Source organism: Anomaloglossus baeobatrachus, chromosome 2, assembly GCF_048569485.1.
Source record: "Anomaloglossus baeobatrachus isolate aAnoBae1 chromosome 2, aAnoBae1.hap1, whole genome shotgun sequence".
Classification (NCBI taxonomy): Eukaryota; Metazoa; Chordata; class Amphibia; order Anura; family Aromobatidae; genus Anomaloglossus; species Anomaloglossus baeobatrachus.
Window position 1 is genome coordinate 608,980,758 of NC_134354.1, and position 19,584 is coordinate 609,000,341.

The 19,584-nt window shown below is 43.4% G+C and overlaps 1 protein-coding gene across 2 annotated transcripts in view; it reads left to right on the forward strand.

Moving 5' to 3' along the window:
* DIAPH3 (diaphanous related formin 3) overlaps nt 1-19,584 on the forward strand; it is a 979,498-nt gene that overhangs the window by 248,163 nt on the left and 711,751 nt on the right. For both annotated transcript variants that reach the window (XM_075336836.1, XM_075336837.1), the window contains exon 5: nt 3,113-3,243. In XM_075336836.1, the coding sequence (XP_075192951.1) occupies nt 3,113-3,243 (131 nt within the window). The remainder of the gene's footprint in view (nt 1-3,112; nt 3,244-19,584) is intronic.

A 19,584-nucleotide genomic window follows, 5' to 3' on the forward strand; every position in this document is an offset into this window, starting at 1 on the left:
GTCGCTGTCTGCCTGCCTGTCCTTCCTCCCCCTGTAATAACAAAGGCAGGGGAGGAAGGACAGGTAGGCAGACAGGGGTGTGAATAACTAGCAAAACCCGACCCACCTATTAGATTCTGTAGCTATCAATCAAAGAACAGTGCATTTCACAAACTCTACTTGCCTGTATTTCAAAAACTATACAACCGATCTCACAACTGAGTATGTTTAAAATCAGCATGATAGCGCCAGTATAATACAGTCTTTAGTGAAAATCCTGGTGGTTAGTCCTCTAATATGCATTGGAAGATACGTTACGGTCAGTCATCTCTGGGAAACCAAGCATCAGCCATGTTGAATCCAGCATACCCCATGCTTCCTTAGGTCGGGTTCACATCACGTTTTCTCCACTCATCAGTGGCTCCTTGGGGTTCATGTCTGAAGCCCGAAAACCTGGATTTGTTTTATTTTGTTGATGCCATTGATTTTAATGATGGTGAGTCACTGTGTCCTCTGTCAGACCTCCAACAGTATCTGTTTATTTGATACAGGTACCAAAAGGAAGTCTACCACATCTTGGTGCCTCAAATATTTGTATACTACCAAAAATGATGTCTGGCAGTCAGTGATGCATCCTTAAAGTTAATGGCATCATCAGCATCAGTACAAATGCCTAAATCTGATTTTTCATGGCTTCTGATGTAAACCCCGATGGAGCCACTGACACGTGAATAAAACATGATGTGAACATAGCTTTACACTAATTTTAGACATCGGGATGTTCGTGGCTTGTAAAAGATTGCAGGGTAGTCCTACCAAAATTGTGGTATTTTTACATTTTTTGATGCATGTTGTCATTTATACCTCTATGTCATAATTGGTCAAAAATTGCAGCGCACAAGCAATCTGATTTCTTAACTAATTTGTCTTTCGTTGTAAGGTCAATTGAGAAAAATTAGTGTTAGCCACAGCAATTCTCATACTTTTACTGTGAGCCCTGACCGGGATTTTCACCAATGACAAGATATGTAAATTCTCACGGAATAAGTTGGCACTGCATAATCAAGCAATGAATACATTTTGATGATATGTGACCCAGGTCATTCGTTTTTTTTCGAAGAGGTATTTCCACTTCATTAAATTTCTGAACCTGTTTGTCAGCCATGTAAAAATGGACCCTTTTCACAGAGAAATGTGGGACCTCTCCGATACTAGCACTCATTTATGGCAGAGATTGGAACATCCTTTTAAGCTATGTATATCATTGAGCTATTGATAAATAATAAAGAATGAAATATTCATATGTAGAATTTTTGTTATGCACATCCCCAAATTACCTTATGTTGGCTTGGGGTAAACAGTCTTGTTCATGTTACCATCTTCACTGATGTCACGTGCTATAATCATACAGTCTGTTCCCTGTTGTGCATGTGTACATATGAACAGGGGTGTGTGTGTGTGTGTATGTATATATATATATAGATATAGATATAGATATAGATATAGATATAGATATAGATATAGATATAGATATAGATATAGATATAGATATAGATATAGATAGATAGATAGATATTATACAATCAAAACCAGAAGTTTTTATACAATATCTAAAAAGACACATATGCATGTTTTTCCTCACTATCTGACATGAAATCAGAATGAACCTTTCCCGTTTCAGGTAAATTAGGATTACAAAAATTATTTTTATTTGTCAAATGCCAGAATAATGAGAAACAATGTTTTAAGACATTTTTATTACTTACTGCAAAGTCAAAAGTATATTTGTGCATATCAACCCAAGAACAAAAGCAAAAAACCTTGTGAAGATGCTGGTGGAAGCTGGTAAGATTGTGTCATTATCCGCAGTGAAAGTAGTATTGTATCAACATGGGCTGAAAGGCCATTCTGCCAGGAAGAAGCCAGTACTGCAAAAGAAACATAAAACTCCAGATTAATATTTGCAAATGCACACAGAAACAAAGACCTTACTTTTTGGAGACATGTTCTGTAGTCTGACTAAAATTTTAACTTTTTGGCCATAATGACAATCATTATGTTTGAAGGAAAAGGCTTTGAAGCCTAAGAACACCATCCCAACTGTGAAACACGGGGGTGGTATCATCATGTTGTCGGGTTGTTTTGCTGCAGGAGTGACTGATGAAGATTATGTGGAAATACTGAAGGAACATCTCAAGTCATCAGCAAGGAACTTAATGCTTGGATGGAAATGGGTCTTCCAAATGGACAATGACCTGAAGCATTCAGCCAAACTGGTTACAAAGTGGCTTAAGGATAACAAAGTCAATGTTTTGGAGTGGCCATCATAAAACCCTGATCTCATTCCTAATGAAAACGTATGGGCAAAGCTGAAAAGGCTGGTGCGAGCAAGCCAAACATGTACAAACATGGCTCAGTTACACCAGTTCTGTCAGGAAGAATGGGTCCAAATTCCTACCAACTATTGAGAAGCTTGTGGATGGATATCCAAAACATTTGACCCAAATCATACTGTTTAAGGGCAATGATACCAAATACTAATGAAATGTATGTAAACTTACTTTGCAGAAAGTAATAAAATTGCTTTAAAACGTTCTCTCTCTCATTATTCTGCTATTTGGTAAATATAAATAATTTTGGTTCCTAATGGACCTAAAATAAGGTTTATTCTGATTTCATGTCAGATAGTGAGGAAAACATGAATGTGTCTTTTTAGATAGTGTATGTAAACTTCTGATTTCGACTGTATATGTATATGATCTGCATATGCCGGGGAGTTTTATGCACATATGGGTGTTGGGTTGTATTTTTTGAAGTTTCGTTCTGATCTGAAATGTGCATTATTGCCAGTCTTGAAATGCCGTGCACCATGATGCCCTGATACTAATCCTATGTGGCAGGAGACCAGCTGACAGATCGTCCTTTTCCTGGAGCCGTTCCAGGAGAACATCTTGTAGGCTCTATAATGAAGGCAGAGAATTTTACTTGTAAATGAGTTGTTTGATCATGTTATGGGCCTCAGCCTAAATATATATTCTAGAAAAGTTCCCCCCATAAAAGTATTTCACTTAGTGCTGTGTGCATGTGATATGTGCAGGGATGATTGCTCAGTATGATTTTTCTCTCGTTACAGGGCAGCCTCAAGAGCAGCAGACAGATCTCACCGCAGGAATTCATTCATGAGCTGAGATCGGGCTCCACAGATGAAAGGCTCGTCTCTTACTTAGACTCCCTCCGCGTCTCTCTGACCAGCAATCCTGTCAGGTACTCTCCATGAATTAGCAAGAAGTGATTTTATGCTAGCGTTTCATGTCCGGGCCGTTAACATTTTATCTTAGCGTCGGTCTATGACCTGTGTCATGTTTCAGTCAAATTGTACAAGGTTTACATTAAAAACCATAAAATCAAGAATTGGATCCATGCTCGTGGTCATTACTGCAGGAGTGAGTAATGGCTGCAGGCAGGTAGTATGGGAGATATATTAGCTGGGGTTTGTTTATTTCTTTTTTAGCCATTTCCCTTCATCAAAATTCATGTATTATTCCTCAAATGCTGTACTTTAAAGGCTTATGCACCAGAATAATGGTCTAAACTCCTTGTCAGAATTATTGGAATCTATTACTAGGCTTACATTACCCCATCTGAAAGCGGCATTATATAGGGACAGAGACCCTGATTTCCGGGATATCATTTACTGCGCTGCTTGCTGTTTTGATAAAATCAGTATGCTGTGGATGTAGCAGTCCTCTAAAAGCGGAGCGCTCTATAACCCCACCTACACCAATGATTGTGGAGGGGCGGGGCATACAGAGCAGGAGGATTACATGGCGTGAGTCAGCTAGTGATAATCTCCTGCTCATAAAACACTGATTTTATTAACATTGCACTAAGCATTCCAGTCAGCAATACAACCCTGAAATAAGGATCTTTGCCCGTATATCATGCTGCTCTCAAAATAAATAAAAATATTGTTGGCAGATTTCTTTTAAGACTGCATTCACACAAACGTTATAACAAATCATCCCAGTTTCATCCAGAAAACTGACAAATTTGTTCCCGTTTGCCATCTACAGTACATGTCACCTGCAGCAATTAGTAACATTTCACAACTCTGAAACCTGTTTCCTTTGTTTTTTTTTTACCAATGGTCTTGAATGGGTCTATCACAGAAGAGACTAGTGCATGGCTGCTGCAATTCTTTTGTTTATATTTTGGTCCGTGAAAAAAGAATGTTCATCTGCACTGCCCCATTAAATAATATTGGTTTGTGTGCTGTCTGCATTTTTTTTTTTTCACAATTGGCACTTTGACCAAAAATATGGTCATGATGTATTAGCCTATCATTGGAGATTTTTTGTTTTTGACGCAGTTTAGTACATAAGATTAGTGATGTGCGAACCCGAACTGTAAAGTTGTGCCCAAATATAAACTTCTCAGGGAAGTCTGTTACTGTTGTGGATTCAGCCACCCGGATAAAAAAAAAAGGCACTATGAGGTTTGAAGCAGGACAATTAAACTTAGAGTTCCCATGCAGCTGTCACACCACTTCCAAATTTGCTCATTAAAGCTCATGAATATTCACTACTTTCCCCGCCCACCCTCTGTGACAGCATCTGTGATTGGTTGCAGTCAGACTGTCGGCATACTGGTTTCTGTGATTGGTGACCCTCACACTAGCTGTCTGGGTCCCGGAAGTGTAGTGTAAATATAAATAATTGAAATATTTGGCTTTGGGTCCCCCATTTTTTGATAAAGCAGGCAGCTGGAGAATGCAGCCCCCAGCTGTGTGCTTCATCTTGGCTGTGTTACAAAATACAAGGAGCCCCATGCAGATGTGCTAAAATAGTATCTAATTTTCTGCCATTGTTGAATACGTTATGGATGTTTCACCTGCAAATTAGGATGGAAAATAGATAGCAGATCTGCTGAGTGCACATACCCCTAGAGCATCTGCTGGACCCCGGTCTTATCTGTGCTATGAGCCTACATTGTGTCACAAGCACTGATTACACCCCAAAAACGAAAACAGGAGTGCCAGATCCAAAATAGTTTTTCTGCTCTTTTGACAGGACAGTAGAAATAACTATTTGGGTATGAACATACTCTTAGATGCCCAAATAAAACATGTAATTAAAACTAATTAAAGAAAAAAATGGGCTATCCTAGTGACGGATATTCTTGAATGGTGTCTATTTTCACGTCCCTCTATTCTGCATAGGAAGGGGTTTGCTTCCGCAGATGTACTAGAACACATTATCCTAATTGTACTTTGCATATCAGACTGCTTGACATTTAATATGTCGTTTTCCGCTGAATGAAATTCCTGTGTGGAGGCAAGTCAAATTATCAAGTGCTCTGATTAACATTGTGCCTAGAGCTGTACATTTATTAATACTGAATGTGAATGGGAATTGCTGCACAGTTTTCCTCCAATCACCTATAGGCGTTCTGTCAGATTACAATGGTGAACAGAGATTGTCTGTAGATTGTAGCACGGCCGCTTATTTTCTATTATATACTTCTTTTGTATTCAGTACATTATTCAGGCATTGTGTATGAAACAAACCTGAATGTCTTTTCATGGGTTGATACCAGTGCATGTTAAAATACTTATATATTTGTGTATATATGTGTGTGTGTGTTATATATATATATATATATCTATATATATCGATCTATCTATATATATATATATATATATATATACATATATATAATATGCATGCATATATATATATATATATATATATATATATATATATATATATATATATATATATATATATATATATATATATATATATATATATATATATATATATATATATATATATATATATATAGTACAGACCAAAAGTTTGGACACACCTTCTCATTTCTAGAGCAACTATTAAGAGGAGACTTTGTGCAGCAGACCTTCATGGTAGAATAGCTGCTAGGAAACCACTGCTGAGGGCAGGCAACAAGCAGAAGAGACTTGTTTGGGCTAAAAAACACAAGGAATGGACATTATACCAGGGGAAATCTGTGCTTTGGTCTGATGAGTCCAAATTTCAGATCTTTGGATCTGTGACGCCCTGGGCAAGCCAGGGGTCACAGGTAATGACATCACACACCCTACACCCCGGATAGGTACACCAAAGCTAAACCAGAAATCCTTGTTGCCTTCCTCCAGGGGCTGATGTCCACACCAGGGGGTGGGCCAGGCGGTTGGCTCCGCCCACCGAGGAGTTCACAGTCCTGGAGGCGGGAAAACCGGGCAGATGAGTTTGAGAGTTGAAGGGAGATAGAGTTTGAAGTGAGAGGGAAGTGGTAGAGGAGCAAGTGAGAGGAGTTGAAGTGAAGAAGAAAGTGACAGCAACAGAGCCTGAAGTTGGTCCGGGTGTGTGCCCCGGACTGAGACAGCAAGGTTAGCAGACGGCGGTGACCGTCTGCAGGAGAGGCTGATCGGAGGTTGCCGAAAGGACCGTGGACGGGTGGTGGCCTGGCGGTACCGGACCGGTATACAAGGAGAAGCCAGCACCATTGGCAGGGGCCTTTCGGATCCCGGCAAGGCTAGGAGTCGCCGTGAATTTGCCAAATCCGTCAGTGAAGGGGACCTCCGGGTCTCCCAACAACAAAGTCCCGATAGAAGGCAACAGTCCAACCGTAGGAGAGAGACATCGCCACCGCCAAGGCACCAGTTTCTCAGGGCCAGCGCCTGCGGGCACAGAGGGGCTCCTCCGGCCCATATCCAAGTCGGGGAGCGGGTAACCGGTGGGAACCCGGTAACCGGTGGGAACCCATCGCTACCAACATTACACTAGGTGCAGGGACAGAGACCGTCACCGCCAACTACCGGGGAAAAGCAACAGCAGCCGTCCGTGGGAACAGTCTTTCCAGCCGTGTATTTTACCGAGAACTGTGTCAACGTCTCAGGCTGAGTGAGTACCACAGTGCCGTACGGCACAGCGCTGCCCCCGCGATCCTGCACCTCACAAGGCCCCGCACCCGGCCTGCCATCCACCCCTACCCCATCACTGGGCCCTGGGACAGCCAACCCCCTACCCACGGAGGGGAGAAATAACAACAAAGCTGCTCCCTGTCACCGCTCCCGGGATCCCCATACAGAGCAGCGGTGGTGTCCACACAATCACCACAACCGTGGGTGGCGTCACGGACAATAAATCCCCAAAACCAAACCCCCTTTTCACTCACGGGCAAGGAGCGCCGCTCGAGTCCCAGGGATCCGGCCCATCGCTCGAGCCACCGAGCAGCAGCGGCCGCAGCAGCAGCGGCAGCCGGACCCCGAGCAGTGGGAGAGCGCAGCGTCCCCTCCTCCGCCCGCGACAGATCCAACCACCATGTCTTTGTAGAAAAGGTGAACGGATAGACTCTACATGGCTGGTTCCCACCGTGAAGCATGGAGGAGGAGGTGTGACGTTGTGGTGGGTGCTTTGCTGGTGACACTGTTGGGGATTTATTAAAAATTGAAGGCATACTAAACCAGCATGGCTACCACAGCATCTTGCAGCGGCATGCTATTCCATACGGTTTGCGTTTAGTTGGACCATCATTTATTTTTCAACAGTACAATGACCCCAAACACACCTCTAGGCTGTGTAAGGGCTATTTGACTAAGAAGGAGAGTGATGGGATTCTACGCCAGATGACCTGGCCTCCACAGTCACCAGACCTGAACCCAATCGAGTTAGTTTGGGGTGAGCTGGACCGCAGAGTGAAGGCAAAAGGGTGAAAATATATATATATATATATTATATATAGTGTGTATATATATATATAATGTATATAATTGTATGTATATATACTGTGTATATGTAAATGTGTGTATATACAGTTAGGTCCAGAAATATTTGGACAGTGACACAATTTTCGCGAGTTGGGCTCTGCATGCCACCACATTGGATTTGAAATGAAACCTCTACAACAGAATTAAAGTGCAGATTGTAACGTTTAATTTGAAGGTTTGAACAAAAATATCTGATAGAAATTGTAGGAATTGTACACATTTCTTTACAAACACTCCACATTTTAGGAGGTCAAAAGTAATTGGACAAATAAACCAAACAAAAAAAAAAATAATTTTATTTTCAATATTTTGTTGCGAATCCTGTGGAGGCAATCACTGCCTTAAGTCTGGAACCCATGGACATCACCAAACGCTGGGTTTCCTCCTTCTTAATGCTTTGCCAGGCCTTTACAGCCGCAGCCTTCAGGTCTTGCTTGTTTGTGGGTTTTTCCGTCTTAAGTCTGGATTTGAGCAAGTGAAATGCATGCTCAATTGGGTTAAGATCTGGTGATTGACTTGGCCATTGCAGAATGTTCCACTTTTTTGCACTCATGAACTCCTGGGTAGCTTTGGCTGTATGCTTGGGGTCATTGTCCATCTGTACTATGAAGCGCCGTCCGATCAACTTTGCGGCATTTGGCTGAATCTGGGCTGAAAGTATATCCCGGTACACTTCAGAATTCATCCGGCTACTCTTGTCTGCTGTTATGTCATCAATAAACACAAGTGACCCAGTGCCATTGAAAGCCATGCATGCCCATGCCATCACGTTGCCTCCACCATGTTTTACAGAGGATGTGGTGTGCCTTGGATCATGTGCCGTTCCCTTTCTTCTCCAAACTTTTTTTCTTCCCATCATTCTGGTACAGGTTGATCTTGGTCTCATCTGTCCATAGAATACTTTTCCAGAACTGAGCTGGCTTCATGAGGTGTTTTTCAGCAAATTTAACTCTGGCCTGTCTATTTTTGGAATTGATGAATGGTTTGCATCTAGATGTGAACCCTTTGTATTTACTTTCATGGAGTCTTCTCTTTACTGTTGACTTAGAGACAGATACACTTACTTCACTGAGAGTGTTCTGGACTTCAGTTGATGTTGTGAACTGGTTCTTCTTCACCAAAGAAAGTATGCGGCGATCATCCACCACTGTTGTCATCCGTGGACGCCCAGGCCTTTTTGAGTTCCCAAGCTCACCAGTCAATTCCTTTTTTCTCAGAATGTACCCGACTGTTGATTTTGCTACTCCAAGCATGTCTGCTATCTCTCTGATGGATTTTTTCTTTTTTTTCAGCCTCAGGATGTTCTGCTTCACCTCAATTGAGAGTTCCTTAGACCGCATGTTGTCTGGTCACAGCAACAGCTTCCAAATGCAAAACCACACACCTGTAATCAACCCCAGACCTTTTAACTACTTCATTGATTACAGGTTAACGAGGGAGATGCCTTCAGAGTTAATTGCAGCCCTTAGAGTCCCTTGTCCAATTACTTTTGGTCCCTTGAAAAAGAGGAGGCTATGCATTACAGAGCTATGATTCCTAAACCCTTTCTCCGATTTAGATGTGAAAACTCTCATATTGCAGCTGGGAGTGTGCACTTTCAGCCCATATTATATATATAATTGTATTTCTGAACATGTTTTTGTAAACAGCTAAAATAACAAAACTTGTGTCACTGTCCAAATATTTCTGGACCTAACTGTATATATATATATATATATATATATATATATATATAATATGTTATGAAAAAATGGTGCATTGATCCAGCAATGACAAGGTAGAAGCAGGTTGCTGATGAAAATAATCCAATTTTTTATCACCAAATTCCGTTAAAAATACATAGACCCAGTAGGAATAGGAGCAATTGGTATCAGCACCCGCCTTCTGCACGGTCCTAACCTGGATAGATATATATACAGGATAAACGTAAAAACCAGCTCTGTCTGCTTGCAGTGTACTCGGGACAATTACCACTTGATCCAGCACGGAAAATCCTAGGTCAGGATGTCCTCAATCCAAGAAAAGGCAAAAATATCCAGCGGATCCAGGCGTTTTTTCTTAAAATAATTCCTTTATTGTGTGCATTAAAATTTCAAGAGAATGTCATTCATCAGATAAAGGTTTTAGGATTACATCTAACGCGTTTCGACACATAATGAATAAGACATTATGACATATTTATTTTATTTCGGATAAAGGATTTTTTGTGTTTATTTCTTTTCACTTACAGATTAGTAATGGGGAGTCTCATAGACCTCCCCATTACTAACCTAGGGCTTAATGGCAACTGTGAGCTGTTATTAACCTTTTTATTACCCCGATTTCCACCGCACTAAGGCTATCGAGAAGAGCTGGGTAAAGTGTTGGAACTGTGGCATCTAATGGATGCGGCAATTCCAGGCAGCTGCAGGCTGCCATTAGGCTGGGAGGGCCCAATAAGCACGGATCTCCCGAGACAGAAACTACCAGCCCCCAGCTGTTAGGCTTCAACATGGGTGGGTATCAAAATTAGGGAGAACGCACACCATTTTTAAAAATTATTTCAATAATAAAGCTGCATGTCTCTTATTTTGATACAGTTTTCTTATTTTCTTCCTTATTCAAAAATCACATGTTGATTTTAAAACATAACAATACCCATGTTGTGATCTTCATTCAGCCCCCCCTTCTTTTTGAATAAAGAAAAAAGTTATTCTGGTGCCGGAACTTTTCCTCCTCCATGCTTTATCTCTGCTGGGGTAACATATCATATAATACGTGGGGGGGCAGTTTTTGGTATTTAAGAATTTTTCTACCATGATAGTGACCCTCAGATGCTGTCTGTGAATAAAAGCAGCCAGACGCGCTGTCACTCAGGCTGGTGGCGCGTCTGACTGCAACCAATCACAAAAGTCAGGATTGCTTGTGGGTAGGGGAAGCAGTGAAGATGGTTGGGCAATAATTAGTGGCTCCAGAAGTGGAATGAACGGCCGTGGGAGCAGTTACAGCCACGCCAGAGACTCTCTAAGTATGAAACGCTTGCTCCAATTTCCCTATCCCTTCTACCACCATTTTTACGCACTGGATTCTGGTTCCCATAGAGTTATGTGGGAGCCGGCATCCAGCCAGATATCTGGGTATCAGGGATCAATTCTGGGCCGGAACTGGATTTTTTTTTTTCCTTTCTTCAATCTGGTTAGATCCGTTGGTCACGGTTTTCTGCGAGTCCACCCATCACTAATCATCATAAATGGGTAAATTTTCAAACTGCCTGTAAGTCAAGCAACTTTACAATATAGTTTTTATTAAAAATCCATTCAGTCTTTAAAGAAGGGTTTTTTTTTATCTTTGTTTATTACTGCTTGTTGCTTATCATTGGAGGATGGTCTTCCAGGCAAGGAGTGCAGTGCTTTCAAACTCCTTTTTTATAGATTTTGCAAGGACTACTGTGAAGCTGGACAGATTGCTCGATCAGTCAGCTTCAGTGCCCCATGATCCTCAAAGGCTGCTAACGGAATGCGGCAGCTGCATGTAACATGGCTGAGTGCACAGTTAGGCTGCTTTCACACTATGTTTTTTTGCTGTAAAAGTGGACCCTGTTTTTACAAAGAAAAACGCATGCAACCGCAGGTGTTATTTTGCAGGATCCTACCACTTGAAGTTTATGGGCGGGCATTGGAGTCATGTGATCGGGAGTGAGGGGAACTGAACGTCATAGACTGGGAGCCGGCATCTGACAGCTGCAGACGCTGGTAACCAAGGTAAACATCGGGTAACTAAGCGAAGTTATTTGCTTGGATACCAGATATATACCTTGGTTACGAGCATCCGTAGCTGCTGGGAGCCGGGCTGCTAGCTCCCTGCACCTGTAACCAAGGTAAACATCGGGTAACTAATCGAAGCGCTTTGCTTGGTTACCCGATATTTACCTTGGTTACGAGCGTCCGCCGCTCTCAGGAGGGGGAGAGAGAGACTGATCACGCCAGGCTGGTTTCTGGGCATGTTCAGTAGAGCAAGCAGGATCCTGTCTATCTGCATGCCAGCGTTCACATGCGTTTGCATGCTGTTTAGTCAGGATCCAGTTAAAAAAAGTATTTAGATGCAGCTCAAAAACACAAGTAGCGTTTTTGAAAAAAGTTAAACTGCAAGTCGCTGGATCCTCACTATAACGCACGCAAACGCATGTGAACGCATGTTGACGCGAGTCCATTGCAAATGCATTGAAATGAAAACGCATTTGCACTGGACCCGTTTTTGCGTTAAAAAAAAGTTCATGACGCATGTTAAAAAAACGTAGCGTGAAAGCAGCCTTAGCGCCTCTCATCTGAACTGTCAAGCAGCAGGTGCTCACCGCCCCTGGGCCAGTGGGAAGTGGAGAGGCAGGGGAGTGGTTCACTCCATAATATTAATAATGAGAATAAACCTTGAAGGTTGGAGTTGTAGTGATGGTGTTCCCCTTAATCTGAGGTTGCATCCTCACCTGTGTAGATTCTGATGCAAAACACTAGTGTAAGAAACGTTTGGGAACTTATTTAACATTTCAAAAAATATGAATTGTGTAATCCCAGTTTGTTACTGGCGTCATACGTATTTCAGGCAGCTGCGTTAAATGCATGTTCATAGAAGGGTTTACTTATTTTGAGAAGAATTGGATTGTAAGACCAGTGCGAACAGTCTATTGATTGGCACGGGTTTATTGCTGGAAGGATGTTGAGAAGCGCCCTGAAGACAGTTTAATGTTTTGTGAGCTGCATAGTTACCGGAAACCCTGAAATCATTAGGTACATGACTTTTACAACTTTGGGAGCCTGTGCTTACATGGTGTCAGCATTTTATTTTTCTTTTACTTCCCCCATAGTCTCAGCAGACTGGTTGTGAGATAATAGTCTGCTGTAGTAGTTATTTATTGATAAGAAATAAACGTAAGGCTATAATGGAGAACTATGCTGCATTTTGTCTCCGGCACATAAAAACTGTCATTTGTGTACAGCATTGTTGTTGGCGGCATGACTTGGAAATGATCATCTTACTTTAGTGGACTATTCAGATGGAAATTGCATCAAGTATTTCTAGGTGTCTTGTATTTTGATTTCACGTTTTTGATTTGGTGGCTATATCATATCCACGTTTCTGTAGCCATGTGTGGCACAAAGTAGGGGAAGAAATATCAGAATCATATTAGCTTAATTACCTTGATCTCCGATCATTCATGTGAACTTGCTGTTTTGTCTGCATTGTTGTGTGGCATGAATATATCGGCTTCCAAAGAACTTAAAAATTTAGCTTATCTTCAGATTTTTTCTCCTGCTGTTTAGTAAACAGTAGAGTTGATCGGACGGCAAATAATCCGGTACCGGCGGATCACTGCCAGATTTAAAAAAAGAGTCCAATCCGCTCCGGAATCCGGTGCCCATATATAAGTCAATGGGGACCGGAATCTGGAGGTTAAAAACATTTGTGGAGGGGCTAGGAGCGAGCGCAGCATACTCACCGTGGCGCTGTAATGGTGGCACACTCCTTCCGGGTCACGCTGTTACCTTCCGGAGCCGACAATTCATTGTTTTCCCCGCCCACCGGCGCGTGTTGGTTGCAGCTAGACACGCCCCCTCATTGAGTGGCGGCGTGTCAGCTGACTGCAACCAATCACAGGCGGCAGGACGGCCGGTGGGCGGGGAAAGCAGTGTGTCCATCGCAAGTGTGACTCCGGCTTTTTTTTTAAATTTTTTTTATATTAAATAAATAATTAAAAAACCCGATGTGCGGTCCCCCCTAATTTTCATCCCCAGCCATGGTAATGCCGGCCGGGGGCTGGTATTTCAACCCGCAGCCGCCCGGTATTGCCGCATGTATTACATGTGGCAATACCGGTACATTACCTCTTCTCGGAGGCGTGATGCAGTGCCAGTCGGGGTAATAGGTTTGTGATCGCACGGGCGTCTGTGAGATACCCGCATCACAAACCTGCAAATGAATGTAAATAAACACACAGAGAAAAATCCTTTATTTACAATAAAGTACAAACGCGTCCTCGGTCACCACTTTATTACCGCAACACCTTGCAGCTCCGGCGTAATCTACACGTCCCATGGCGACACATCCGGCTCTGCTACATGTCACAGCTAGCAGCCGCGTAGAGCACGGCTGCCAGCTCTGAGTGTAGACACTGACTGAGCGGCTGTGACAGGCTGGGCTGTGACTTTGTCTCCTCTGCAGCTCCAGCCCCTCCCCTCCTCAGTGCCGGCTCGCTCCCCACAGTAGCAGGGACACTCGCATGACACTCGGCTCTGCTGTACTGCAAGCGTGAGCCGTGTGTCATCCGATGGGATCGCACCAGTGTTAAATTGCACCGCTACATGCGGAGACAGACAGCGGAGGAGATGGGGAGAAAGTGCTCCCCCTCTTCTACGCTCCTGTGATGCGATTGCAAGATCGCATCACAGTCGCATGACCCTCGGCTGACACCCGCTGCAGAGGGTCATTTGCATATCGCTTCCGATGCTGTCGCATCGGAAGTGGTGCGCAAGTGTACAAAAGCCCTCAGACGTGTGCGGGTGATGCAATGTCAGACTCGTGTGGGTCAGACATGGCATCACCCGTCACAGACTGCCACGGTCTGAACATGAGCGTGCATGTACCTAGAAACACATGCACGCTCCTGTCAGATGTGTGTGCGGCTGCGCTGCGATGTCACACTTGTGTGGGAGTCCCTCTCTGTGACTGCTGCCTAAGATAAACCACATGTTTTTTTTTTTTGTTTTTTTTTTTAAATTTAAATACATAATTAAAAAAAAAAAAAATGACGTGCAGTCCCCCCCAATTTTCATCCCTAGCCATAACAACGCTGGCTGGGGGCTGGTATATCCTCAGCCCGCAGCCGCTCTGTATAGCCGTATCTATTAGATGTGGCCATTCCGGGGCGATATCGGCTCATCTTGATTGCCCTGGTGCGGTGGCAATCAAGGTAATAGCAGGAGTTAATAACAGCGCACAGCTGCTACTAAACCCTAGGTTTGTGATCGCACGGGCGTCTGTGAGACACCCGCATCACAAACCTTTAAGTTACAGTAAATAAACAAGACACAGAGAAATCGTTTATATGGAATAAAGTACAAACGCAGCCTCCTCCTTCACCACTATATTACCCAAACACCCTGCAGCTCCGGCGTAATCCACACGAGATCCAGCGAAGACACATCCAGCTCTGCTACATGTCAGAGTGAGCAGCCATACAGCACGGCTGCCCGCTCTGAGTGCAGCCTATTACTGACCGCGATAAGCGATGACTGCACGGCAGTGCTGTCACAGGCTGGGGGGTGCGTCAGCCAGGAACCAATCCGGCCGGTTGGGGGGGAAAACACGGAAAGCTGTGTGATTGCGTGCACAGCACAGGAAGTGAAAGTGCGACCCGGAAGCTGTGTGCCGCCATGACAGGAGTCTCAGTAAGTATGAAACGCTCATTTATTTATTGTTTTTTTTTTTTTTTTAATTTTTATTAATTGCTGATTCCGGATCGTGCAGCCGGAATCCCGCGGCCGGGTCCGGCCTGGGTATAGCGCTGAAACCGCGCGGATCTGGACGTTTACAGTCCGGGTCCGCTCAACACTAGTAAAGAGGCTATATCTAATAACCAGACATGTTGTTTTAGAGGCAATACAATGGCATGCAAATGTTTGCGCACCCCTGATCAAAATTACTGTTACTGGAAACAGTTTAGCAAGTTGAAGATAACATGAGCTCCAAAAGGCATAACGTTAAAGATGACACATTTTCTTTTATTTTAAACAGAATTTTTTTAATCTTTTACATTTGAAAAAATGCAAATAGGAAAATGGGCCAATATAAAACTTTGGGCACCCTTGGATATTTGTGTGCTTAACTAACTTTGACCAAGGGTTCAGGCCTTCATTAGCCTGTTTGGTGTTATGGCATGTTCACAATCCTCGTTCGGAAAGGCCAGGTGATGCAAATTTCACAACATTGTAAACACTCAGCCTGCTCTAATCTTGTGCCTAAAAACAACAGCCATGTGTTCTTCTAAGCAGCTGCCTAGCACTCTGAAAATGGTGCAGGCCCACAAAGCAGGAGAAGGCTATTAGAAAATGGCAAAGCTTTCTCAGGTAGCCCTTTCCTTAGTTTGAAATGTAGTTAAGACATGGCAGTTATCAGCGGTGGTCAAGATAAAATCTTGAAGAAGCAAAATTTCTGAGAGAGCTGCTTATAGGATTGCTAGAGAGGCAATTCAGATTTCCTGCACTTAACTGCAAAAGACCTTCAGGAAGATTTAGCAGACTCTGGAGTTGTGGTACATTGTTCTACTGTTTAGAGACACCAACACAAATATGGCCTTCATGGAAGAGCCATCTGAATAAAACATCTCATACGTCCTCGCCATAAAATTCACCATCCGAAGTATGCAAAAGAACATCTAAACAAGGCTGATGCAGTCTGGAAAAAAGCCATGTGGACCAATGAGGTTTGAATAGAACACTTTGGCCACAATGATCAAGGGTATGTGTGGAGAACTAAGGGCACAGAATTTCAGGAAAAGAACATATCGCTCACCATTAAACATGGGGGTGGATTAATAATGTTTTGGAGTTGTGTTGTAGCCAATAGCATGGGGAGCATTTGAAAAAGTGAAATTTCAAATTCTTTATGCAAACATAACACCACCTGTAACAAAGCTGAAATTGAAAAGAGGATGGCTTCTACAAATGGATAATGATCCTAAACACACATCAAAATTCTCTATAGTCTACCTCAAAAGGTGCAAGCTGTAGGTTTTACAATGGCCCTCAGTCTGAACATTATTGAGAATCTGTGGCTAGACCTCAAAAGAGAAGTACATACAAGACGATCCACGAATCGCACAGAAATTGAAGAATGGATGAAAACCCCTCAAACAAGTATAGAAACACTTGGCTGGCTACAAAAAGCGTTTACAAGCCGTGATACTTGCCAAAGAGGTGCTACCTAGGTACCAACCATGCAGGAAGCTCAAACTTTTGCATCAATCCATTTTCCTTTTTTGCTAGTTTTAAAAGTTGGAAAAATATATATATATTTCTATATATCTATCTATATCTATCTATCTATCTATCTATCTATCTATCTATATCCATCTATGCGCATTTTTCGGACTAGAAGATGCATCATCTAGTTCAACATGAATAATTTGATAAACATCCTTTCAAAAGGGGTTAAATAAAGTGTTTTTCTGACTACAAATTTCGTTTACTCAGCAGTAATATCTACCGTATTTTTCAGACTATAAGACGCATCCTGGTTTTGGAGGAGGAAAATAGGAAAATAAAATTTTAACCAAAAAATGTGGTTATGAGACACTTTTACGGGGCGAGGATCTGCTGCTTACACTGTTATGGGGGTAATGTCTCCAAATTCTCTACTAAGGTACCCCATTCTGGTAAGGATCCTCCTGCCTTGTATATGATCCCCATCCTTGTATACATGTCCACCATCCTGGTATGTGCCCACATCCAGGTACCGTATATTCCCCACTCCAGGTATATGCCCACATCCTGATATGTGCCCCCATCCTGCTATATACCCCCATCCTGGTATATGGCCCGCATCTTGTGGCACACAAAAAGTAAACGTTTATACTCACCTTTCCTTGCTCCACGCAGCATGCTCGTCTTCCTGTGTGTGCCAGCAGCAGCGCCCGCTGACCTGTGTGGAGCCGTGCGCATAGTGATGACCTCATCGCTGTGCGCACCGCTCTCCACACACATCAGCGGGCCGGCAGATACAGGGATATCGCAATGCTGCAGGGATCGGTGGCCGGTGAATATACTTATTCACTGGCCACTGTGCTGATGGTGATGCGCGAAGGGCAGTGAATATAGCCACACATGATCACTCCAGGCTGTAGTTGCCATGGATGATCACGCAGGCCGGCTGTTAATTATGTGTGCATCCCACGCCCATCATCCTGCCCACCTGTGAGCGCCGTCTTTAGCACTGAGAGATGATGGGCGGGAGGCTGCAGTGCATATGAAAAGATGCTAATGAGCGGGCCACGTGATCACGGTAGGCGCTGCTACAGCCTGCTCATGACGCCGATGACCCGCAGCACCCTCATTCCCTGTAGCATACATTCAGACTATAAGACGCACCCCCCACTTTCATACATATACAGTACAGACCAAAAGTTTGGACACACCTCATTCAAAGAGATTTCTTTATTTTTATGACTCTGGAAATTGTAGATTCACTTTGAAGGCATCAAAACTATGAATTAACACATGTGGAATGAAATACTTAACCAAAAAGTGTGAAACAACCGAAAATGTCTTATATTCTAGGTTCTTCATAGTAGCCACCTTTTGCTTTGATTACTTCTTTGCACACTCTTGGCATTCTCTTGATGAGCTTCAAGAGGTAGTCACCGGAAATGGTTTTCACTTCACAGGTGTGCCCTGTCAGGTTTAATAAGTGGGATTTCTTGCCTTATAAATGGGGTTGAGACCATCAGTTGTGTTGTGCAGAAGTCTGGTGGATACATAGCTGATAGTCCTACTGAATAGACTGTTAGAATTTGTATTATGGCAAGACAAAAGCAGCTAAGTAAAGAAAATCGAGTAGCCATCATTACTTGAAGAAATGAAGGTCAGTCAGTCCGAAAAATTGGGAAAACTTTGAAAGTGTCCCCAAATACAGTGGAACTGGCTCACATGAGGACCACCCCAGGAAAGGAAATCCAAGAGTCACCTCTGCTGTAGAAGATAAGTTTATCCGAATCACCAGCTTCAGAAATCGCAGGTTACCAGCAGCTCAGATTAGAGACCAGAGTTCTAGCAGCAGACACATCTCTAGAACAACTGTTAAGAGGAGACTTTGTGCAGCAGGCCTTCATCGTAAAATAGCTGCTAGGAAACCACTGCTAAGGACAGGCAACAAGCGGAAGAGATTTATTTGGGCTAAAGAACACAAGGAATGGACATTAGACCAGTGGAAATCTGTGCTTTGGTTTGATGAGTCCAAATTTGAGATTTTTGGATCCAACCACCATGTAATTGTGCAACGCAGAAAAGGTGAACAGATGGACTCTACATGCCTGGTTCCCACGGTGAAGCATGGAGGAGGTGGTGTGATGGTGAGGGGGTGCTTTGTTGGTGACACTGGGGATTTATTCAAAATTAAAGGCATACTGAACCAGCATGGCTACCACAGCATCTTGCAGCGGCATGCTATTCCATCCGGTTTGCGTTTAGTTGGACCATCATTTATTTTTCAACAGGACAATGATCCCAAACGCCTCCAGGCTGTGTATTGGCTATTTGACTAAAGGGGGCTTTACACGCAGCGATTTCGCTAGCGATATCGCTGGTGAAAGCACCCGCCCCCGTCGTTTGTGTATCATGGGCAAATCGCTGCCTGTGGCGCACAAAATCGTTAGGAGCCATCACATGGACTTACCTGCCTAGTGACATCGCTGTTGTCGGCGAACCGCCTCCTTTCTAAAAAGGCGTTTTGTGCGGCTTCACTAAGCGGCCGCCCAATAGAAGCGGAGGGGCGGAGATGAGCGGCCGTAACATCCCACCCACCTTCTTCCTTTCTCATTGCCGGTGGCTGCAGGTAAGCTGTAGTTCGTCGTTCCTGAGGTGTCACACATAGGTTGTTCGTCGTTCCTGCGGCAGCAGACATCGCTATGTCCTGAACCAGCAACGATTTTATGAAAATGAACGACGTGTCAACGATCAACGATAAGGTGAGTATTTTTGATCGTTAACGGTCGTTCATTGGTGTCACACGCAACGACATCGCTATGTCGGATGTGCGTCACGGAATCAGTGACCCCGGCGATATATTGTTAG